The following is a 26,187-nucleotide window of genomic DNA, read 5'->3' as shown; positions in this document are numbered from 1 at the left end:
TCCTTTCTTTGGCACTAAGAAAAGACGGAATAAAACCCTGTGCCTCTTTCTGCAGAAGGTACTTCCTGTATTGCTCCCAACTGAAGCAGAGAAGAAATTTGTGTCTGTGCTTCCAGTCTTTGCTAATGAGGCACATCCGCATACCTTTGAAAGGAGGGAATGTGTGAAAATAAAATTTGTAGCCCTCGATTTATTATGTCCAATACCCATTTGTCTTGGGTAACCAAATGCCAATTCTCTTTGAAAAGTCCCAGTTTTCCTCCAAGAGGAGCTGCCAGCAAGGCAGAGTCCGGCAGCTGAAGACACAGGTCATTGGGTCTGTTTCCGAAAGGACTGACCCCTGCCCTCCCCAGCAGAAGGGGTAGAAGAACTCAAAGACCTAGAAGTAACAGGGCCCTGAGAGCAAGCTCCCTACCTCTACCTCGCCTCACCTGCCCCTAGATTGATAATCCAAGAGGGGAAAGACCATCCCTTAGCAGGCCAATTCCTACTGAACTTAGGGGGCTGAACCTGTAAAAAGTCCTTAACTGTCTGCATAGACTTAGCTTTTTCCTCCATTTTTTTCAAAACCGATTCTACTGGAGGACCAAAAAGAACATCAGATTGTAGAGGAGCATCCATAATTCGAGCCTTAACATGCTCTGACAAGGTCTGATCTTTAAGCCAGGCATGCCTGCGAACAACTGAACTAGTAGCAGCCACCCTGGAAGAAGCCTATAAAGCATCAAAACCACACTGCAAAGAATGCTTACCAACTTGGTCTGAAGCATGCACTAAATCCTGAAGTTCCTTACTGTCAATACCTTCAGCTAAAGCATCTACTTTACATTTCAATTGGCCCAGCAAATAATTTTGATACCTGAGCATATGAAACTGACAATTTAAAGCTCTCATAGCCAAAGCAGAAGAGGTATACAGTTTTTTACCCCACCTATCCAGGGCCCTAGCATCCTTGTCCAGAGGAACTGGATTCCTAACCACAGAAGCCCTAACACCTTTGGGGCCTTGAGTAATAGTTTCTGGATCAGCCCTAGGACTCTTATATAAGTACTTGTGAGCTTCCGGAACCCTGTAGTATCTATCTGGTTTAACCGGGGCAGGAGGCAGAGAAACTGGGTTAAGGGCAGCCTCAGAAAATACATCCTGAACAACATCCAGTACAGGGGGAATAGCCAAGGGCCTATGCTGAGGTAAAAAAGTACAGTTTTGTACCTACCATAAATGTAGATGTTCGAAGATCCACATTGCTGCAGTCCTTACACTTGGGTAGTCCGCTGTCCTCGGTCGGCCCGAATATCAAAGTATAAGGCTGACGTCGGTCAAGGCGCATAAGACTGACATCAGGACGTCAGGGTACAAATGCGCATGACCGACGTCATATCCTAAGTCTTTTCTTGCCCCAGATGTCAGAAGACCCTAAAAAGAAAGGTCAAAACCAAAAGACAGCAAACAACCAACCAACCACCCTTGCACTAATAATATGTACATATACAATATACACAATATTTACAACCCAACCCACACAACCCTCTAACTACAGAGGGAAGGAGGGAGGGTAAAATTGGACTGCAGCAATGTGGATCTTCGAACATCTACATTTATGGTAGGTACAAAACTGTACTATGTCCTTCATCTCACATTGCTGCAGTCCTTACACTTGGGTAGAATCCCAAAGCAGAGGTAAGGGAGGATGGCAAAACTATAAAGCAACAGGAGCTGCCAAAATGCCCTGTAAAATAGCAGTGGCAAAACCAGCCCTCGATTTAGAGTAAAGTGGAAGGTGATAATGCTTAGAGAAAGTATGCACTGAACTCCAAGTAGCTGCCTCCAAAATATCTTTAGTTGCCACCCCTTAAAAGCTGTCAAGTGGCAGTAGCCCTAGTGGAATGAGGCCTAATCCCAGCTGGAATCTCCTTACCATGATGGGAATAACAGAAAGCAATGCAAAACCCAATCCACTTAGAAATAGTTTGTTTTGACACAGGCTTGTCCTGAGAACTGGCAAAGAAACAAATAACTGCTGAGACTGCCTGAACCCTTTAGTCCTGCTCAAATAATATCGCAACTGCCTGTGTACATCTAAAGTGTGCAAAATCTTTTTCCCCTTTATTTTGGGGTTTGCATAAAAAGTAGGCAAATGAATAGTTTGGTTTAAAGCCACACTAGAAACCACTTTAGGCATAAAGGAAGGATTAGTACGCTAAAGATACCCTATCCTTATGGAAAATTAAGAAAGGCTCAACCGCCATAAGGGCCTGTAATTCAGAAACCCTTCTTGCAGAGGTAATGGCCAACAAAAGCAGTCTTCCATGATAAATATTTCAACTCGGCAGAAGCTGCAGGCTCAAAAGGTTGTAGAGTGAGTTTCTCCAACACAAAATTGAGATCCCAAGCAGGAGTAGGAGCTCTCATTGGGGGTCTTATATTCTTTGCCCCTCTAAGAAATTGCTTGAACAAAGGATGAGAAAACAATGGTGGGTCACAGTCATAGTGAGCAGAAATTGCTGCAGCATGAACCTTAATAGAAGAGAAGGACAAACCTTTGTCCAGTAACTCAGTAAGATATTGAAGAGCCACACTTAAATTAGGCTCAGAAACATCAAATTCCTTTGCTGCACTCCAAAATAAAAATCTCTTCCATTATTCATGCATCACTTTCCTTTGTACTAGGCCTTCTGGCTTCCAAAATAACATTCAAAACTTGCTGTGAAGTTGAGACCCTCCAGGGTTCAAAACAGAATATGCCAGGCTGTTAGGTGAAGAGAGTGAAGTTTGACATTGAGTAAATGACTGTTCTCCTGAGACAGCAGGTGTGGAATCGAAGGCAAAGGCAATGGAGGCTCCCGCACTAGACTTCTCAGTAATGGGTACCAGTGCTGTCGAGGCCAATCTGGAGCTATTAAAATCATCTTTGGCTTTGTCTGTCTGACCTTAAGGAGTACCTTTGGGAGGAGAGGCAGAGGTGGAAAGGCATACACATGAAGATTGCTCCAATTGAAAGAAAGAGCATCCACTTTCCAGGCTGTGGGATGAAACCTTTTGTGCAAAACTTTGGCAGCTGGTAGTTTAGTGGAAGCGAACAGATCTATGTCTGGAGTTCCCCATGACACTGTCAATTTCTGAAATACATGAGGATCCAATTTCCACTCGTGGGGATCCATAATTAAATCTGCTCAACACATCTGCTAAGGAGTTCTGTGCTCTCGGCAGAAACCTTACCTGAAGATTTAGCTGTAAACTGAGAGCAGTCTCCCACAAAATCATTGCTTGTCTGCATAGAGGATAAGAATGTGTTCCCCTTGCTTGTTGATGTACCACATGACAGTTGTGTTGTCTGTTAGAATCAACACCTGCCCTGGAAGAAGTAAATCCTTGAAAGCTATTAATGCAAATTGGACTGCTAACATCTCCTTCAAGTTGATATGTAGATGTTGTAGTCTGGCAGGCCACGTGTCTTGTATCCACTTTCCATTTAGATGAGCTCCCAAGCTTTGTCTGAGGCATCTGTCGTTAGAATCTGACTCGCCTCTGGCCGGGTCACAGAGAGTCCCTTGTTTAGGTGACATTCCTGAGCCCACCACAAAATTCCTTTTGAATGCAAGGTATTATCCTAATGACAGTGTCCATATCCTGGCAGTGCTGTGTCCATACATTTTGAGATACCATTGTAGCTTCCTCATATGCAGTTTGGCATTGGGAAGCACCAGAATACAAGATGCCATGAACCCCAAGGCTTGAAGGACTGTCCTTGCAGTCAGCCTGGACTGATGAGACAATTGATGGAAGTAAAGGGAAAGATTCTTTTGTCTGTCCGGGGTCAAAACGGCCATCTGGGATGCTGTATTCAGTCTTACACCCAGAAAGCACATGTCCTGAGAGGGTACTAGACTGGACTTTATTTCGTTCACAGAATACCCCAGGCATCTTAGCACTGCTATCACATATTGCAAATGATGAAGAAGTTCGTCCTTCCTTGAGCCAGAATCAGGCAATCGTCCAAATAAGGATAAATCTGTATTCCTTTTAGCCTGAAGAAAGCTATCACTGGAGCCAGAACTTTCGTGAACACTCTGGGCGCAGTAGATAAGCCAAAGGGCAATGCAGAGAACTGATAATGAGAAGTCCCAGCCCGAAAACGCAGATACTTCCTGCAACTTAGTCTGATAGGAACATGAAGGTAAGCCTCCTTGAGATCCAGAGTTACCATCCAGTGATCTTTGCCCAGCAGAGGTAAAAGCTGTTGTAACGTCAACATTTTGAACTTGGGAATGTCCAGATAAGTGTTGAGGATAGATAAATCCAAAATTGGTCTCCACGTGTTCCCCTTCTTTGGTACTAGGAACAGGCTTAGAATAAAATCCTAGGCCCACTTCTGGCAGAGGGACCGGCTGTATGGCCCCTATTTGAAGTAGCAGAGAAATTTGTTTGTGAGCCTCTATTCTTTGCTGAGGAGGAAGGCGTCTGGCATGCCTTTGAAAGGAGGCAAGGTATGGAAATAAAACTTGTAACCTTGGTGTATGATATCAATACCCATCTGTCTTGGGTAATTAAACTCCAATTTTCCTTGAAAAGTGCCAACCTTCCTCCCAAAGGTGCTGCCAGACGAGAAGGCTCTGGCAGCTGAAAAGGTAGGTCATTGGGCCTGTTTACGAAAAGACTGACCCTGCCCTCACCCAAGACTGTGCAGGTGAACTCCTGTTCTAGGCCTGAAAGAGCCCTGAGCTCTGCCCCTACCACGTCTAGATCTACCCCTAGACTGGGAATCATAAGAAGGATCGTCCACCCCTTGGTAGGCCAATTCCTACTAAACTTGGGAGGCTGAACCTGCAAAAATCTTTAACAGTCTGCATAGACTTAGCCTTGTCTTCCATTTTCTTTAAGACTGCCTCCACAGGTGAACCAAACAACACATCAGACTGTAAAGGAGCATCTAAAATCCTTGTCTTAACATGGTCAGATAAATTCTGATCCCTCAGCCAGGCGTGCCTGCGAAGAACTGACCCAGTGGCAGCCACCCTAGACGAGGCCTGTACAGCATCAAAACCACATTGCAAAGAATGCTTACCCACCTGTTCAGAAACATGTACCAAAACTTGTAATTCTTTACACTCAATACCTTCCGCCAGAGCATCTACCTTAGACTTCAATTGAGAAAGTAGATAGTTTTGGTATTTCAACATGTGAAACTGGCAATTCAAAGCCCTCATAGCTAAGGTGGAAGAAGTATAGACTTTCTTTCCCCATCTATCCAAAGCCCTGGCCTCTTTATCTGGAGGAACGGGATTTTTTACAACAGAAGCCTTGACACCCTTAGGCCCCTGACTAACAGTTTCTGGGTCCGCCCTAGGACTCTTAAAAAGATATTTATGAGCTTCAGGCACCCTGTAATACCTATCCGGTTTAAAAGGAGCAGGAGGCAAAGAATCAGGATTAAGAGAAGCCTCTGCAAACACATCTTCCACAACATCCAGAACAGGAGGTATAGCCAAAGGCCTATGCTGGGGTAAAACAAAATTCCCTAAGCCTTTTCCTGGAATCAGAAGTCCTGACCTTCCCACTTAAAATGTTCCTACATGGAATGAAGAGTCTCTGAAAAAGAAAAATCCTCTGGAGGAGAAGCAGAAGGAGTAGAATCATCCACATCAGAATCAGAATAAGGAGAATACTCCTGCAAGTCTTCAGATGAAGACTCTGGAAACATCTGAAGCCTGCTCAAAACTCCCCAACTCTGGTTCCACCCTAGGCCTCTTATCAGGAGGGGGCAAAGAACCTCTAATCAAAGTAATTAAATCTTCTGCCATTTTAAGCATGTGCTTCTTGGGCACAGATCCTGATGAACTAGGAGTGACACCAACAGAAGCTAAACCCGGCCTGCCTCTGGGAGAAGCCTTGGAAACAGAAGGAGAGGGCCTAACCACCCTAGGAAGGGAGGGGAGTACAGTAACCTGAGAAGCCCCTTCAGCCTGACCTGCCTCCTGAGAGGCCACATCCTGCAATAACAAAGTCTCCCCCTGGGACTCCAGAGAAACCTCCGGCGGAACCCCTGGTTCCACCGACACCTCTAAAGAACCGGCGTCCGGTACGGACGACTCTTCTTGCCTGGGCTTAGCTGCTTTGTCTTTGCGCTTCTTCGAAGAAGCTGGCGTCGGAGCATCCGGCGGCATATTATAATTGCACCGCTTCGAAGACTAACCTGGCACAATCTAACCTTCGCAATAGTCGCTTATTGAACCTAGCACAAGCGACACCCAACAACGTTGTGCTCAGGCCCCAAACAAGGAATACACAAAGTATGATAATCTCTATGCGGTATCTGTTTCCCACAAAATACAGTTATTCACTTTTCTGACATCCGGTAAACCACTGAGGCAAGAAAAACTAAAATATTCTAACGGGTACTTAGCCAACTTTGACTCGGTCTGAAACTCCGAATTTTCAGAACGCCAAACGGCACTTGCAACGCTGCTTCTGCATCGGACCATGCGGCAAAAAAGACTGAGGATATGACGTCGGTCATGCGCATTTGTACCCTCACGTCCTGATGTCAGTCTTATGCGCCTTGTCCGACGTCACTTTCTCACATTGATATTCGGGCCGACCGAGGACAGCGGACTACCCAAGTGTAAGGACTGCAGCAATGTGAGATGAAGAACATCAAGAATTCTCTTAGCCTTTTACGAGAATCAGAATAATCCTGGCCCTCCCATTTGAAATGTTCCCTCATGGAATGCAAAGTCTCAGAGAAAGAAAAATCTTCTGGAGGACAGAGGGAGTAGTGTCCTCAGCCTCCGAATCAGAATAGGGAGGGAAATCCTGAAGTTCTTCTACAGAGGAATCTGACTCATTAGAAGACTGAACCAAACCCTCCAACTCTGTCTCTACCCTGGGCCTCTTCGCAGGGGGGGCATAGAACCCCTAATTAAAGTAATCAAATCTTCAGCCATCTTTAACATGTGCTTCCTAGGAGCTGGACCCTGGGGACTAGCACCAGCAGGGGCAGACTTAGACTTAGAATGGGCTTTGAGAAGGAGGAGGCCTAACTACCCTATGAGGGGAGGGAACCACTGACATCAGAGAAGCACCCTCAGCCTGGCCTAACACAGGAGAAGCCACTTCCTGTAGTAACAAAGGCTCCCCTTGAGACTCAGGTAAACTTTCAGAAGGAACCGCTGAAGTAGTCAGTGGTTCTACAGAACCAGCGTCCGGTGGGACGACTCATCCTGTTTGGACCGCAAAGACTTTTCTTTGCGTTTCTTAGAAGAACCAGGCGTCGGAGAATCCGAAGGCATGTTGCAATTACAACGTTTACCAAACACCAGCCTAGCACAGTCCAACCGACGTTTAATAGCAGCTTGTTAAAAGTAGCACAAAAAGCGACACCCAACAACGTCGTGCTCAGGCCCCAAACAAGGAATGCAGAGTGAATGGTAATCCCTATGAGGAATCTGTTTCCCACAAGAAATACAGTTATTAACTTTTTCTGACATCCGTCAATACTGAGGCAAGAAAAAGACAAAAGTGTCCCCAACGGGGTACTTAGCCCAACTTGGTCTCCGGTCTGAAACTCGAAAACCGACAATTCCAGAACGCCGAACGGCACTAACAAATGCTGCTTCTGCTTAGGACCACGCGGCAAGAAAGACTGAGGTTATGGCGCCATGCGCATTTGTACTGGCACGTACTGACGTCAGTCTCGGGCGCCGATGACCGACGCCGGTTCTAGCCCTTTGGCATTCGGGCCGATTGTGGACAGCGGAATACCCCATATGTAAGGACTGCAGCAATGGGAGACTAAGAACATCTTCTCCAAAGCCAACTTCATGCTACTCAAGTCAGAAGTGACAAACTTCATGACACCCATGCAGACGGGAACTGAAAGTTCAACTGCTGAATCCTACACTAAGGCACTGTACGAGCACATCCACTCATGCATGAATTGTGCCATCCCAAATAGAACCAAAATGCTCTCATCCAAAAAAAGGAAGCCAATCTGGTGGTCCCCTGCCATAAACAAACTTTACAACAAAAGGAAGAAACTTTTGCAGAAAAGAGGAAAATCCCAGGATGCAAAAAACTCCCTTACTAGCCTCAGTAAGAAACTGAGATGCCTCATAAAATCCACCAAAGCTAGTTATGAAAATAAAATTGCCAAAGATTCCAAAGACAACCACAAAGCACTCTATAACTATGTCAAGAATCTAAATGGCAATGCTCAGATCTGCTCTGAGCTAAAACAGAATGGCATTAAATATACTGATCCTGAAGGATATTGCCAATATCCTGGCAGTTCGATTCAGAGCCAACTTCAGTCCCCTCTCACCCCTAAATGGCCCATCTCAATACCGAAGATTGCCAAATTCCAGTAATAACGGCCACACAGGTACAAAACACACTCTCTAAAGCCAAGAATACAGCATCCATGGGACCAGATGACATCCGGCTGTGTACTACATGAACTACAATATGAACTGGCACCTCACCTAAGTGTCATGTTTAATCATAGCCTCACCTCAGGTTTCGTGCCCACTGAGTGGCGCAGAGCTACAGTTATTCCAATCCACAAGGGAGGATCCACCTTGGATCCCGGAAACTACCGTCCCATCAGTCTGACAAGCCTCATCTGCAAGGCCATGGAGCGTATTATCATGGAACTTATAAACAAAGACATTGGCAACCTTCAAACACTGGACCCCACCCAGTTTGGGTTTGTGAAGGGCCGATCTTGTCTCCTGAACCTGATTGACTTCTTTGAATCAGTCTCCAGAGCCATGGACAAGGGCAAGGTGGTCCACACAGCCTATCTATACCTTGCCAAGGCCTTTGACACCATCCCCCACTCTGGAATCATAGATAAACTTACTAAGTTGGGCATTAATCCCTATGTCACCCAATGGGTTGCTAAATGGCTTACTGACAGAACCCACACTGTAAAGGTAGCCGACTCCAAATCCAGCTCCAGACAAGTGACAAGTGGAGTACCTCAGGGTTCAGTCCTGGGGCAGCTCTTGTTTGACATCTACTTCTCTGAAGTACAGGTCAATACTAAGGGACTCTGGCTAACAAAGTTTGCAGATGACTGCAAACTGGGAGCCATTATTGAATCCCCAAATGATGTGGATACTCTACAAAAGGGCCTTACAGAAACAGATGCTTGGTGCCAGAGCCATGGGCTCAAGCTCAATGCCAAGAAATGTATTGTTATCCCCTTTGGGAAAAAACATGTATCCATGAATTACCATATAGGTGGCAGTACACTAAACACAGAAAGTGTGATAAGAGACTTAGGGACACAAGTGGACAGTGGTCTCACCTTCGATAACCACATCGCCACAACAGTCAGGAAATCCTTCTATGTGCACAGCTCATCACGTAAGGGCTTTTCATCCAGAAAAAGGAGGTCATTGTCCCACTGTACTCATCCCTCATTAGACCCATTATAGAATACAACGCCCATTTGGTATGTACCTTTCACGACATCTGCAACAACTGGAAAGGCCTCAGAAATACCTCACTAAAAGAATCACAGGCCTAAAGCAGATGCCCCACATTGACCGCTTTAAAACTCAGCTATACTCTGTCGCATATCGTCTACTCAGGCGATCTCTGCTTAACATACAAGGCCATGTCAAACCCAGAGCTGTTGGACATGCTACATAAAGAAATCCCAATCCTCAGAGCTACACGCTCCAGGGATCTAAACCTTGTCATCACAATAAACAAAACATGCTGGAGGATAGTTCCTGACCCAGAGACTCCCCAGACTCTGGAATAGACTGCCCATACATGTCAAGCAGAGTTCCTCTTTGGACCTCTTCAAAAGGAACCTTGACTTTTGGATGGGAGAAAGGAAATTCACCCCAGGGATCACGTCAGTCGCCTCTGCTAGACAGGGGTCCAGGAAAATAAATAATGTGGGAAGAAATAGGGAATTGTTAGCTGGGCTTGTATAGGCCACGGCTCATTTGATAGCCTAGTACCAACCTATGAATCTATGAACCTATGAATGTTATGTCAGTATCACCAGCACATCATTTATTTAAAGCAACATGGGCAATTTATTGTTCAAAGGCAGGCACTGCATTTGCAGATGAAACACTGAAATGTAAAGTTGTTTCCAATATATATTATATTATAATACAGTGTTATGCTATTAGTACGCAGACATCTTTAGTACAAAAAAGAGTAAATGACTGTGCCACTTACATAGTAGTACTAGTTAATGTATGTCTACATCTCTAAGTTATCTGTAAGTGTCAGAATTTATGCAAGCATTTACAAAGTCAGAATATACCAGGCTTATTTATCAGGGGACTCCAAAGGAGGGAAGGGAGGAGAAAGATAACTGGTGACAGTTGGTAGGGAGTGGTTTATCACTCAGTACAAAAAGTGAGGAAGAAACAGTATACAAAGATCTTGGACTGATGAAATGTGTTAGATATGATAAAGGCTAGATTATAATATGTAAAGGGAAGCAAAACAAAGCACATCTGTCAAATGTACCAAACTCCTCAGTAATTCCTGGTTTGGGTCTCAAACCAGGGTGCCAAGCACTCCCAATTGGCCCTTTAAATCCCAATTTCTACTTTTATTTCCATTTTTATGCTTATGTCATCACACACTGCCAGCATATTCCTTGGTGTTAACAATGTGCAGAAGTCTGTGAGCCTGTGAGTACAAGCCACAAGCATTCTTATGGTGGGGAGGGGGACCAGTTGATAACGTACAGTACTCTACACTACTACTGTGTTGGAGGCGAGCCTTGGATGAACCATGAGAGAGTGAGGAGGAAGAAAAAAAGTAAAGTGGAAAAAAAAAGGCAAAAGAAGTTAAAGACAGTCAAGCTAAACAGCCAGCCAAACTGTATGAGACAAAGAGAGAGATTCAAGGACTGATTACTGGAGCAGCTGAGGGTGGACATGCATACTTATTTTTGTTTTGCAAATGGGATTTTGGAAGGGTGCTCTGCAGACAGCAGAGCAGATTACCAGCAGAAGCAGAGGACCAAGACACGTTACTAGACTCAGTCTACAATAAACCATGCTGCAGGACAAGGAAATGATCAAGTACTTCCTCCCTGAGGTAAGTGAATTTAATTGTTAGTGGGAACTGAATAAAAAGTCAGTGTAACTGCAATGTCAGGGACAAATCTTGGTCTCGGTCTGAAACTCGAAACCGACAATTTCAGAACGCCGAACGGCACTAACAAATGCTGCTTCTGCTTAGGACCACGCGGCAAGAAAGACTGAGGTTATGGCGTCGGTCATGCGCATTTGTACTGGCACGTACTGACGTCAGTCTCGGGCGCCGATGACCGACTCCGGTTCTAGCCCTTTGGCATTCGGGCCGATTGTGGACAGCGGAATACCCCATATGTAAGGACTGCAGCAATGGGAGACTAAGAACATCTTCTCCAAAGCCAACTTCATGCTACTCAAGTCAGAAGTGACAAACTTCATGACACCCATGCAGACGGGAACTGAAAGTTCAACTGCTGAATCCTACACTAAGGCACTGTACGAGCACATCCACTCATGCATGAATTGTGCCATCCCAAATAGAACCAAAATGCTCTCATCCAAAAAAAGGAAGCCAATCTGGTGGTCCCCTGCCATAAACAAACTTTACAACAAAAGGAAGAAACTTTTGCAGAAAAGAGGAAAATCCCAGGATGCAAAAAACTCCCTTACTAGCCTCAGTAAGAAACTGAGATGCCTCATAAAATCCACCAAAGCTAGTTATGAAAATAAAATTGCCAAAGATTCCAAAGACAACCACAAAGCACTCTATAACTATGTCAAGAATCTAAATGGCAATGCTCAGATCTGCTCTGAGCTAAAACAGAATGGCATTAAATATACTGATCCTGAAGGATATTGCCAATATCCTGGCAGATCGATTCAGTGCCAACTTCACCCCCCTCTCACCCCCTAAATGGCCCATCTCAATACCGGAAGATTGCCAAATTCCAGTAATAACGGCCACACAGGTACAAAACACACTCTCTAAAGCCAAGAATACAGCATCCATGGGACCAGATGACATCCCGGGCTGTGTACTACATGAACTACAATATGAACTGGCACCTCACCTAAGTGTCATGTTTAATCATAGCCTCACCTCAGGTTTCGTGCCCACTGAGTGGCGCAGAGCTACAGTTATTCCAATCCACAAGGGAGGATCCACCTTGGATCCCGGAAACTACCGTCCCATCAGTCTGACAAGCCTCATCTGCAAGGCCATGGAGCGTATTATCATGGAACTTATAAACAAAGACATTGGCAACCTTCAAACACTGGACCCCACCCAGTTTGGGTTTGTGAAGGGCCGATCTTGTCTCCTGAACCTGATTGACTTCTTTGAATCAGTCTCCAGAGCCATGGACAAGGGCAAGGTGGTCCACACAGCCTATCTATACCTTGCCAAGGCCTTTGACACCATCCCCCACTCTGGAATCATAGATAAACTTACTAAGGTGGGCATTAATCCCTATGTCACCCAATGGGTTGCTAAATGGCTTACTGACAGAACCCACACTGTAAAGGTAGCCGACTCCAAATCCAGCTCCAGACAAGTGACAAGTGGAGTACCTCAGGGTTCAGTCCTGGGGCAGCTCTTGTTTGACATCTACTTCTCTGAAGTACAGGTCAATACTAAGGGACTCTGGCTAACAAAGTTTGCAGATGACTGCAAACTGGGAGCCATTATTGAATCCCCAAATGATGTGGATACTCTACAAAAGGGCCTTACAGAAACAGATGCTTGGTGCCAGAGCCATGCGCTCAAGCTCAATGCCAAGAAATGTATTGTTATCCCTTTGGGAAAAAACATGTATCCATGAATTACCATATAGGTGGCAGTACACTAAACACAGAAAGTGTGATAAGAGACTTAGGGACACAAGTGGACAGTGGTCTCACCTTCGATAACCACATCGCCACAACAGTCAGGAAATCCTTCTATGTGGCACAGCTCATCACGAAGGGCTTTTCATCCAGAAAAAAGGAGGTCATTGTCCCACTGTACTCATCCCTCATTAGACCCATTATAGAATACAACGCCCCATTTGGTATGTACCTTTCACGACATCTGCAACAACTGGAAAGGCCTCAGAAATACCTCACTAAAAGAATCACAGGCCTAAAGCAGATGCCCTACGCTGACCGCCTTAAAAACTCCAGCTATACTCTGTCGCATATCGTCTACTCAGAGGCGATCTCTGCTTAACATACAAGGCCATGTCAAACCCAGAGCTGTTGGACATGCTACACTTAAAGAAATCCCAATCCCTCAGAGCTACACGCTCCAGGGATCTAAACCTTGTCATCACAATAAACAAAACATGCTGGAGGGATAGGTTCCTGACCCAGAGACTCCCCAGACTCTGGAATAGATTGCCCATACATGTCAAGCAGAGTTCCTCTTCGGACCTCTTCAAAAGGAACCTTGACTTTTGGATGGGAGAAAGGAAATTCACCCCAGGGATCACGTCAGTCGCCCTGCTAGACAGGGGTCCAGGAAAATAAATAATGTGGGAAGAAATAGCCAGGGAATTGTTATGGCTAGGCTTGTATAGGCCCTACGGCTGATAGCCTAGTACCAACCTATGAATCTATGAACCTATGAATGTTATGTCAGTATCACCAGCACATCATTTATTTAAAGCAACATGGGCAATTTATTGTTCAAAGGCAGCAGGCACTGCATTTGCAGATGAAACACTGAAATGTAAAGTTGTTTCCAATATATATTATATTATAATACAGTGTTATGCTATTAGTACTGCAGACATCTTTAGTACAAAAGAGTAAAAATGACTGTGCCACTTACATAGTAGTACTAGTTAATGTATGTCTACATCTCTAAGTTATCTGTAAGTGTCGTCAGAATTTATGCAAGCATTTACAAAGTCAGAATATACCAGGCTTATTTATCAGGGACTCCTAAAGGAGGGGAAGGGAGGAGAAAGATAACTGGTGACAGTTGGTAGGGAGTGGTTTTATCACTCAGGGGTACAAAAAGTGAGGAAGAAACAGTATATTAAAGATCTTGGACTGATGAAAAATGTGTTAGATATGATAAAAGGCTGCGTTATAATATGTAAAGGGAAGCAAAACAAAGCACATCTGTCAAATGTACCAAACTCCTCAGTAATTCCTGGTTTGGGTCTCAAAATACCAGGGTGCCAAGCACTCCCAATTGGCCCCTTTAAATCCCAATTTCGTTTTCATTTTTATTTCCATTTTTTTATGCTTATGTCATCACACACTGCCAGCATATTCCTTGGTGTTAACAATGTGCAGAAGTCTGTGAGCCTGTGAGTACAAGCCACAAGCATTCTTATGGTGGGGAGGGGGGGACCAGTTGATAACGTACAGTACTCTACACTATACTACTGTGTTGGAGGCGGAGCCTTGGATGAACCATGAGAGAGTGAGGAGGAAGAAAAAAGTAAAGTGGAAAAAAAAAGGCAAAAAGAAGTTAAGACAGTCAAGCTAAACAGCCAGCCAAACTGTATGAGACAAAGAGAGAGATTCAAAGGACTGATTACTGGAGCAGTCGCAGGGTGGACAAGCATGCATACTTATTTTTGTTTTGCAAATGGGATTTTGGAAGGGTGCTCTGCAGACAGCAGAGCAGATTACCAGCAGAAGCAGAGGACCAAGACACGTTACTAGACTCAGTCTACAATAAACCATGCTGCAGGACAAGGAAATGATCAAGTACTTCCTCCCTGAGGTAAGTGAATTTAATTGTTAGTGGGAACTGAATAAAAAGTCAGTGTAACTGCAATGTCAGGGACAAATCTTAGAATCACAAAGGGACAAAACCAGAAATAATCAGAGACAGACAGGGACACTTTTTCAATATCAACTATATATGCATGACTCTCTGTACACCCACAGACAGACAGGGACACTTTCAATATCAACTATATATACATGAATCTATGTATACCCACCAACATACACACTATCACACTATACATATATATATATATATATATATATATATATATATAAATATATATATATATATATGGTTCCCTATTAGAATCCTGAAACACTAGAAGCCTGAAAGTCAAAATCCTGAAAACTAATGACTGAAAATGCAAAATCTCGAAAATGCAAAATCCTGAAAGTCAAAATCCTGAAAACACAAAATGGACATACTGACATCATTGTGGCTTTGCTATTGTTAGCCCTGTGGTGTTAGGTCATGCGTTGGAAGTGTGCGGTTGGTTTTATGTTAGGGTTAGGGGCGGTATAAGTGAGTTAGGGTTAGGGCGCAGGTTAGGCATGTATGCAATAGTGACAAATATTGGGGTTAGGGGCGGTTTAAGTGAGTTAGGGTTAGGGCGCGGGTCAGGTGAGTGTGCAATAGTGACGGACCTTAGGGTTAGGGTTAGGGTCAGTTGGTAGATATTAGTGTCTTTATAGTGACATATTAGCATTATTTGTGTTTTCAGGATTTTGACTTTCAGGATTTTGCATTTTCGAGATTTTGCATTTTCAGTCATTAGTTTTCGGGATTTTGACTTTCAGGCTTATAGTGTTTCAGGATTCTAATAGGGAACCATATATATATATATATATATATATATATATATATATATATATATATATATACACATACACACACACACACACACACACACACACACACACACACACACACACACACACACAGTATATACAGTGGATATAAAAAGTGTACACACCTCTGTTAAAATGCCTGGTTTTTGTGATATAAAAAATGAGACCCCAATAAAATAATTTCAAGACTTTTCCCACCTTCAATGTGACCTATAACCTGTACAATTCAATTGAAAAACAAACAAATCTGTTACGGGAAAAAATATAAAAAATAAAAAAACGTACAAGACGCTGGTTGCATAAGTGTGCACACCCATAAAGTATTACTTTGTTGTGTGTACACACCCTTAAACTGATACTTTGTTGAAACACCTTTTTATTTAATTACAGCATTCAGTCTTCTTGGGTACACACCTGCCATCAATTAAATAGACTCTGATTAACCCCAAATAAAGTTCAGCAGTTCTAGTAAGATTTTTCTGATATTTACTCAGTTGCTACAGCAAAAGCCATGGTTCGCAGACAGCTTACAAAGCATCAAAGGGTCTCGTTGAAAGATATCAGTCAGGAGAAGGGTACAAAAAAATGTCTACAGCATTGGATATACCATGGAACACAGTGAAGACAGTCATCAAAAAGTGGAGAAAATAAGGGACAACAGTGACGTTGCCAGGAACTGGACACCCCTCCAAAATTGAAGAAAAGGCGAGACGAAAACTGGTCAGGGAGGCTGCCAAGAGACCTACAGCAACACTGAAGGAGCTGCAGGAATTTCTGGCAAGTACTGATTGTGTACTATTTGTGACAACAATCTCCTGTATTCTCCATACGTCTGGGCTATGCGATAGGGTTGCAAGACAGAAGCCTTCTCTTACACACAAAAACATCCAGGACCAGCTAAAATTTGCAAAACAATACATCAAGTCTCCCAAAAGCATATGAGAAAATGTATTATAGTCTGATGAGACCAAGGTTGAACTTTCTGACCACAATTCCAAAAGGCATGTTTGGTGCAAAAACAACATTTTGCATCACTAAAAGAACACCACCCCCATGGTGAAGCATGGTGGTGGCGGTGTCATGCTTTGGGATTGCTTTCTTCAGCTGGAACTGTGGCTTTAGTCAATGTGGATGGAATTATGAACAGATCCAAATACCAGTCACTTTTGGCCCAAAACCTTCGGGTGTCTGCTAGAAAGCTGAAGATGGAGGAATTTCACCTTTCAGCACAACAATGACCCTAAGCATACATCCAAATCAACAAAAGAATGGGTTCACCAGAAGAAAATTAAAGTTTTGCAATGGCCCAGCCAGAGCCCAGACTTAAATCCAATAGAAAATCTGCGAAGTGACCTGAAGAGGAGTGTCCACAAGAGACGTCCTCGCAATCTGTCAGATTTGGAGTGCTTTTGCAAGGAAGAGTGGGCAAATATTGCCAAGTCAATATGTGCCGTGCCGATTGACTCCTATCCAAGAAGACAGAATGTTGTAATTAAATTAAAAGATGCTTCAATAAAGTATTAGTTTAAGGGTGTGCACACTTATAAACCAGCTTATTGTACATTTTTTATTTTTTATATTTTTTCCCCTACCAGATTTGTTTGTTTTCAATTGAATTGTACAGGGTATATGTCACATTAAAGGTGGGAAAAGTTTTGAAATGATTTATTGTGGTCTCATTTTTTATATCACAAAAACCTGGCATTTTAACAGGGTTGTGGACATTTTTATATCCACTGTGTGTGTGTGTGTGTGTGTGTGTGTGTGTGTGTGTGTGTGTGTGTGCATATATATATATATATATATATATATATATATATATATATATATATAGAGAGAGAGAGAGAGAGATCTTAAAGATAGACACATATATGCACACTATATCTACTGAAAGAAACAATAAGCAGCTAAAGCCAGAAATCAGACTTCCTTCAACAGAATGATGCTTAACTAAATGGACAATGCAGGCAGCGATTTCTTAGGAGAATCTTCTGTTTTTTTTGATCTGGCAATTCTGTCTGTGTGTGTGTGTGTGTGTGTGTATTTGTGTGCGTTTCAAAACGCAAAAATTATTTTGGTTAGGATTATAATTATGAAAAACTGTTGAATCATTGCTTGCAGAAAGGTACCATAACATTTTTTACTGACTTTAGTACCAAACAGATAAATACCATTTATAACTGACAGCAGCATCTGAGAGAGTGCCATTTATTTTCTGAAAAAAAAAATTTATCAACTTTGTGATTCAAATTATTTCAAAATGCCAAACCACTGGCAAACAGCCCTATATACATTTCCTTAACAGAGGAAGAAAGTACATTTAAAGCCACTTAACTTGGTGAAAAGGATGGTACGCAATTGTTCTTAAACATTAAACGCAAAATATCTTATTTTCTTTCAGCTACTTTACAAAACTAACCTAAAAGCACCCCAACCCCCTTCCTCAGCACACAATTTTTCTCTAAATCCAGTGAAGTGTCACACTTTTTCCAAATCTCCTGGACTCCTCCCCTCAAAGAACTGATTTTTTTAAATATTTATGGCAGCTGTATGTTTCCCATCATAACAGGACTTAGTTTCAAAAAAAGTTCTGAACACTTTTTATTTGGAGACTTGAAAGGAAGATACTTTAATTATTTTTTCCCTGGTTTGAAGAGATGACCACAGCTGGTTCCCTAAGAGCAGCCTAGATATAATGCATAGCTCTGTGCAATTTACTGCAGAGAGGAGGAGAACCCCCCCCCCCCAGTTCCAGCCAGGTGACTGTTCATGGGTGGTAGTATCCCAAACTCCAGGCTCTGAGCTTGGACTTGTTTTCCATCACAGCTCCCCTCACACACTCTCTCAGACCTGTTCCATGTCAAAGCAAATCGGACTGGTTTTTCGAGTCTGGTCCACCTGACTGAGGAGATTACAGTGGCAATAACTGCTGAAGGTGGTACCCTGTCCTCCCCTATCTTCTCCTCCTTAACTCCGAGCCGCTCGCCCAGTCCAGGTTCCCTATCAAGCTATGGGTATTGTCCTCCAATCAGCAAAGCAGACAGCAAAACCATCCCAGATGGTAGGATTCATTGCCCCATGAATGCTTTCATGGTCTGGACCAAAGATGAAAAGGTAAAGGCTGGTGTAACAAAATCCAGACTTGCACAATACTGTCTTGACAAGATGATGTGTAAGTAACGTAAAATGTGAAAAAATACATTTATTAGAGTAACAATGCAATATAAACTTCTCAAATCAGGTAACTGATGCTCATGTTAAATCAAAAGTATTTATAATAGAATATCCTTTATGATAATGAAATGGGATGTGCTTTCTCAGTTCATAGACATAAAAGTGACTTCTGATTACTGTGAATCAACAAAATTACAAATGTATGCTTGATATGGTGCACCTGTGAACAAGACCTTTTTTGCATACCTCTCAAGTGTCCAGATTTTTGCCTCATATTATTGGCATGTTCCTCATAAAATGTGTGGTTTTCTGAGAAATCACTGAGGACTGAGCCACTAAACAATGGCATACATTTGATTTTCAGACCATATCCGTCATAAAATGCACATTAACACAAATCCTATTATTCTAGCAGCTTTCTAAGTTTATAAGAGCAATATTTAAATTCTGTCCCTATTTTTGGGCCTTTGTCCCACTGTTATGCTAGTCTTTGATTAGATTTCTTGCGCTAAGAGGTTGACACACTACATATGTATAATATATATATATATATATATATATATATATATATATATATATATATATATATATATATATATATATATATATATACACACACACATATTTGAGACATTGACAGAATAAGATCCTACGAATTAATATACATTTTCTGAAGTAAAAGAAGTGTATAACTCTTAACTATTGTCATTATATATTGTATGATTCACCACATTTTCCCCAAAGGTCACCAGTTTTAGGAGGGAATTGGGATTAAGTAAAGAAACCTGGATATAGCTAAAATACGAGTCTAATCTAGAGACAGTTAGAGGTATCCTATAAGTTAGTGACCAGCATCAGCAGCTACCAGATTTGATTACAAAACCTACTAATGCACATTGCTATTTACATAACTGCAAGAGCAGAAAGTTTCCGAATCGGATTTATTTCATCCATTGATCAGAATGACCTGATACCCACATACAAACAACAACAGCGGCTTATTGCAGGAATGACTGTTATGACAGACTTTAATTTCCTATTAAGATTAATATAGTGCACTGTTCTTTTACATATGATGTTACAGTTAGTGATGCATGTTATTTTAATGAATTTATGTAAGGGTACAGCTAATATGTTGTCAGTGTGTACATGCTAGAAGTTTGGTAGGGCAGAAAGTAGAATGCAAAGTGTTTTACATGCCTACTGCCAAGATTTTTGTGAATGCTATACGGGACTTTAACTGGTGTTTCTGTGTGAATGTTTATTTTCAGAGTTAATGTTAAATTGGGGAACATTTTTCCAATTATCTGAATGCTGGTATCTCACAATTCCACTGGAGTGGGCAAAGTTACATTATTACACATGCAAATTTTATGTTGATTAGTGTCCAGATTTTTGGCCACTTGTACTTATTTTTCATGGGCCTTTGTCCAGATTTTTTATGTCTCCACGTTGAGAGGTATGAAGCAAAGGTATGCCACCATATTTTTAAAGACGGGATAAATAGAGGGTGAAAACTGGTTATGTGGTGCCACAAAATCCAGTCATGAGCCACAAGCAATTGGAATGTCTTTGGGGGGAGGCATGCTATTTCACTTGGTTCTGTAATTAATGTCTTCCCCAGCTTCCTACTACATACCAAGAAAAGGCTCACCATTCCTGCTTTGTGTAGCACGAGTCTCTACTAGATGCTGCTAAGTTATTGTGCAGGGTTGCACTACTTCACACAAGTATAGTCTTACTAAACCTTTGGTGTACAGGTCATAGTAAGTTTGAATTATCTGCACACCATACAAGATTTATACCACTGCAGTGCTCAGATTACTGACAAAAAAAAAACAGTAAATAAGAAACAGGAATGCACTTAGCCAGCAGAAATACCTGGGGACAGGAAGTATGCAGCACCCTAGCATAAAACAAACTGGCTTGGTCCTTTCTTTGAGATGACGTAAAGATCACTGACGAGTTTCCAGGCAACATAAAATTTCAGACCCTTTAGAGTAACAGAAGGTATGTGATGGTAACACTAGCCCAACAACTTCTAAATTTCAAAGTAATGTGAAGACATTCAGAATCATTATGATCCTGACTAAAATTTACACTTGTATATCAATGTTAACAACTGTCTGAAATACAGCAAGTTGCTTTTACCTTAATAAAACTATCTAATATAAGTTTCTGAAGTGAAGTTTATCTAACAATTAAGTGGTTGGGGTCTTGTGCCTACGGAACTTAAGTATATGGCTGACACACTTTGCAGTGGATCATTTAAAAACTTTACCATAAAATAAACATCAATAAAGTAGTCCTTATGGGGGGAAATGTGCCTACAACATTCTTGTCTACCTACAATTTTACTTGACACTGTCCACTTACAACTTTTATGTTACAAAACTGCCAACCCCTTTTGATTTGAATGTAGCAGGATGATTTGTCTTACCCATCATGGTTTAATAACTACATGCATGCCAATCTTCATCTGAAGTAGCTTGAAAAAATGAAGCACTTATTTTCTTTTAATTAAATACTTGTGTTCTCTTCACTGAATGATTAACACACAAAAGTTTTGGAATGCCAACCGTGATACAATTTTTAGCCTTAACATCTGTAGAAGCTGGCTAATTTTTCAGAAATATAATAGAGACACACACACATTTATGGTTTACTATCAATATGTCGAACGGCAACATTTCCATTCGACATACCGAAAACAAACCTTGAAATTCAAAATACAGAACAAGTCACAATGTCGAATCAGCTGAATGAATTCAGCAGATTCGACATTGTTTCTGAACACCTCACATGATGTCCGTATAGCAGCTCACGTAAAGCAAACTTCTACACCTACCATTGTGTTTTTGCAAGAGGGCAAGCCCCCCTGCACCCCCCCCCACTCCCTGCTAACTACATATTCCAACTCTGAGATAACACTACAGTTAGGAAAGGGATGAATTTCCCTAATTGCACTGTACAGAGATCTTTGTACAGTTCTTTGAATTTATATTAGTGAATGAACAGTGCATTCGCCAATATAAAATTTCGAACACTGAAATGTTCAGCCAGATGAAAATTCGAACATCTGTATTTTGAATTTTCCATCTGTGTGCATCTCAACTTGAGATTATAATAGTAAACCTATATTTATGTGCGTGCATGAGAATTTATATTCACATACCTTTTTATTGTTTTATACACAGAGAATCAGTTTCCCAGCTGCTTAATGCTTTGTAAAAACATGCATAAAAAGTCCCAAGTTATGTTTGCTATCAAAACAAAACAACTTTTCTTTCACTGAATGATTAAACTCCAAGAGATTACAGATGATAAAACATTTCAGACTTCATAACGTTTGACTTCAGCAATAACGAACATTTTAGATGTCACAGCTGGTTAGTTTCTCTTAAGATTTGTGAATTTCATTGTCAAATGCAATTTTCTACAAGCACCTGGTCTATAATCTTTGTCAATACGACACTGTTCCTCTGCACAAAAGTGCTCAAATGCATTCTGCTTTATAAAATCCTTCTCAAAGACTGCCCCAAATAATACTTTTTTTTTCTCAACATAGCATCTGTTACTCCATCTTCCAGCAACGACCTATAATAACATGACATGACACTACTAACAATGAATGTGGTAACTGCAACATTAATGACAAGCACACAGCTTCAGTCTCTCTTCCAGTAATTGGCACAGCCAGACTGCTACAAATAAGATGGAACTCATTACAATACAGTACCTGCACATCGTGACAAGAACAGCATGGTATTTATTACATCTTAATTGCGTATCTGTTTTCTCTGTGAAAAGACTACATAATACACACATCCATATACCCACACAAAGAAAACACTATTTTCACCCAATCTTGACTAATTGCCTAGGATATATGGCAAACAAAAGGCTGATTATTAACCTGTTCTCTACAACTTGTGCTCCTAAACACTCCACAATGAACAACAGACTACCTATACTTTAAAGCAAAATTATAATCATAGCAGTAAGCTAAATTTACCATCCATGGGTCTGGAGTACCGATAAAAGTACAGTTGTGTAAGGTACATACTGTGATGATGTGAGATAGTGCCAGCTGTGCCAGAGAGAGTAGAGCAGTGCATGTATAACATATCCCAGCATAGCTAGCTGGAGTTTTGTAAATAATTATATGTAATTTGAATATCAAACTGATTTGCACAGATACTTCTGTTAAAATGTATTTGGAAAGTTGCTTGTGTTAAAAATGTATCAACAGTGGGTCCTGCTGGACAGAAAAGAAATATACATGTATGTCAGACTGCATTGCTGGAACTGATTAGAAGTATATATTTTAACAGAGAATACTGGAAGTGAAGGGGTTATATTCAGACAAGCTAACCTTAAGAAAAATAGCCTGAAATTAAATAACTTGGTTTAGGCCACAAAGATAACCTGAAATTAAATAACTTGGTTTAGGGCACAAATATTCTCTCTCACAGGTCTGAATGCAACCAGAGACACAATGTCTGTGAAAAGCATTTCTGTAGGAAGGGTGGAAGTGCTGGAATTGTTTTATAGCTTCCAGATTCTGTGTTAAGCCTTAGCAAAGTTCTGTATGTGTATTGTGACACATCTGTGCCACATCCTGGCTCAATTGCTAGCGAGGAGGTAGTGTCAGAACCACAGAGTCAGGTGACCAGATGTGATCTCATTCTGTAGCCAGCACAGAAATTGTATTTGAGCACTAGTGGGAGATGTGGTAGATGAACTTTGCTATTAGACCTGACAAGAGACGCTCATCTAACTACATTTTGCCTTGCTCTAGCAAGTAAGTAGGGAACAGTAATTCTTCAGTCAGTTAGGAAAATATAGTGAAATTAGTGAAATGCTGTTTTTTTCTGTATCTGTCCGAGTCTTTCCATCTGTGTGTGTGTGTGTTTTTTAATATTTCCTGTGAACTAAAACTCTGGTGTTTATTGTGAATAGATATTCAGCATTTTCATGTTTTTTTCTTAATTTTTATTACTAAATATATTTTATTTATTTACTTTATTTTATTTAACATTTGTTTACTGGGAAAGTCCAACTTGGAACGAAGCCAATTTTCAGCAGAGGGCCAGGGAGAAATGCTCCAGATGCATGACTTTCAACATGGGAGAAAACCCACATGAATCCAGGGAGGACATGCAGACTCCACACAGAAGGCATTCTAGCCGAGAACTGAACTGGAGAACCTCTTGCTGTGAGGCAACAACACTACCACAGCATCACTGCATCGTAACATCTAAACCTTTAATTGTCGCTGGTCTTTTAGAAGATATTTTAACCTTTGAGAGTACTTGATTTACTTAGTGGCACTCTGGATGCATGTTCCTGAAAGTCTTGCTGCTTGGCTGAACATTACCATTTGCACAAGTATTAATTTTTCAGAGTAATTGGGTACCCTGGTAAGAACCTTACAGTAGCTGACCTTGGGGTGTTCTGGTGGCAATATATCTATTTTATCATCTGGGTGAAGGCGGCAAAGTGGATAAGCTATGCCAGCCTTTCCCAGGGGTGTGTGTGTGTGTGTGTGTGTGTGTGTGTGTGTGTGAGAAAATCAAATCTCAAAGAGAGAGAGTGTGTGTGTGTGTGTGTGTGTATGTGTGTGTGTGTCAGCTACTTTGAACAGGGACACTGACAACAATGATTTCACAGAGAGGGTGGTGGAGGACTTGGCTTGGAACACCTGGCTAAGGACTTAGCTCTATAGCTGTGTCAGTGGGGAGTCTTATTTGGGGCCTGGAGAAAAGGCCCAGCCCCAGGACTGGAGTGTGCACTCCCTGTATGCTCTTAAGGGAAATTGTTCTTGGTGCAGATGGCTGCATCTGACAATACTGTTTGTGTCTATTTTTTTCTCAGTGAAAGTTCCCCACCAGTGTCAATGGTGAGGATGGAGGCTCCTTGATCACTGGCCCAGAGGAGGATGTCACACTTACCATAACAGCAGAAAAGGACAGTGCAGCAATAAAACACAACATTATCTCACCTCATACCCACGCAGCTCTTCCTTCTTTATAAACAAACTGTACAATCTGACACTATGGATATTTTCTATTACTTTGAAAAGTGCAGATGAGATTCTTCCCTCAAACAAAGCTGTTTTTCCAGTCATTTTCCAGTCTTTTCTAATCTTCACTTTGCAACACGACATGCGATGCAAAAACTGTCAAATGGCACATTTACCCATTAGGAAGCATTTTCTCGTATTTCGATGAGGAAAAAAAAATTAAAAATACGATTTCTATACAGTGAAGAACAGTAAACTTTAACCTTAGTTGCGTTAGTACAGAAAAAACATGTACTGCATCCACACACTTTAATGTGTGCACCACCAAACATGCGCAAAGGTCCCCCATTAAAGTCTAGGGACACAACACACATTACCTTAAGGTAACATCATAATAGTAAAATGCTAAATTTATTTGGACCATAGTTCAATAAAATGTTTACAAAACTTTTTATTAAAAAATAGCCCAAGCACATAACTGTAGACAGTCACCTTCTCCTGTTCACTATGCATACTTATTGCTCTCTACTGCATACGAATGACATCTTGGTTCTGTATTACAAAAGACAACAATTTTAGAAATGTTACAGCAAGTTGCTTCTCAGACACCCTTAGTAAGCATTAAGCATGAGAGGTCAGCCCTACCCTAAAAGAGTGAGGGTTATACCTTTTGGAGTCTAAACTGCAACATTCTACTGTTCCCTTTAGTACTGCCCTAACCTGAAACGGTGTAAATGTTTGGCTGCCTCTCTGCGCCTGGCCAACAATGTGCCCTTTGCATCTCTATAAAGTTTTGTGACCCTGCTTTGTATGTCCTTCTTATATCTGTACTGAGTTGTGTCCAAGATAACCCCTATGAATTCTGTCGACTGAGATGGGGTGAGATTGGATTTTTGCCAGTTTATGGTTATGCCTAGCCATTGTGCAGTGAGGAGAGAGTATGCCAGGGCTTCTTCCAATAGATGTCTGGTGGGGGCGGAAATGAGCTAGTCATCTAGGTATGAAAACACCTGGAATTCTTGAAGTTGCAAGTGAGCTGTGATGACTGCCATGTACTTTGTGAACACTCTGGAGGCTGTAGAGAGTCCGAAGGGCAGTACTCTGAACTGGTAATGACTGGCTCAGGCACGGAAGCGCAGAAATCTTCTTGATGGCCTGTCCACTTTTATGTGGTCGCACGCATCTTGAAGATCTATCGAGCACATCCAATCGTCTTTTTCCAAAAGCGGGAGGTTAGACTGTATTGTGACTATCTGGAATTTTTGTACTCTCACAAACTTGTTCAATACACTGAGATCCAAAACTGGTCTCCAGTCTCCGGTTTTCTTTGGCACCAAAAATAGTCTTGAGTAGAATCCGGATCCTATCTGGTCTGGAGGGACTATTTGGATGACT

General features: G+C 41.7%; 1 protein-coding gene across 1 annotated transcript in view; it reads right to left on the bottom strand.

Annotated features, from left to right (window-relative positions):
• XPR1 (xenotropic and polytropic retrovirus receptor 1) overlaps window positions 1-26,187 on the bottom strand; it is a 2,667,923-nt gene that overhangs the window by 584,587 nt on the left and 2,057,149 nt on the right. The window contains 1 exon segment of the mRNA XM_044085740.1: window positions 22,630-22,639. Within this exon segment, the coding sequence (XP_043941675.1) occupies window positions 22,630-22,639 (10 nt within the window).

This window comes from Protopterus annectens, chromosome 10.part0 (genome assembly GCF_019279795.1).
Source record: "Protopterus annectens isolate FY-2018-M chromosome 10.part0, PAN1.0, whole genome shotgun sequence".
Taxonomy (NCBI): Eukaryota; Metazoa; Chordata; order Ceratodontiformes; family Protopteridae; genus Protopterus; species Protopterus annectens.
Note: the sequence above shows the minus strand (reverse complement) of the source record. Positions and strands in the feature narration are given on the sequence as shown.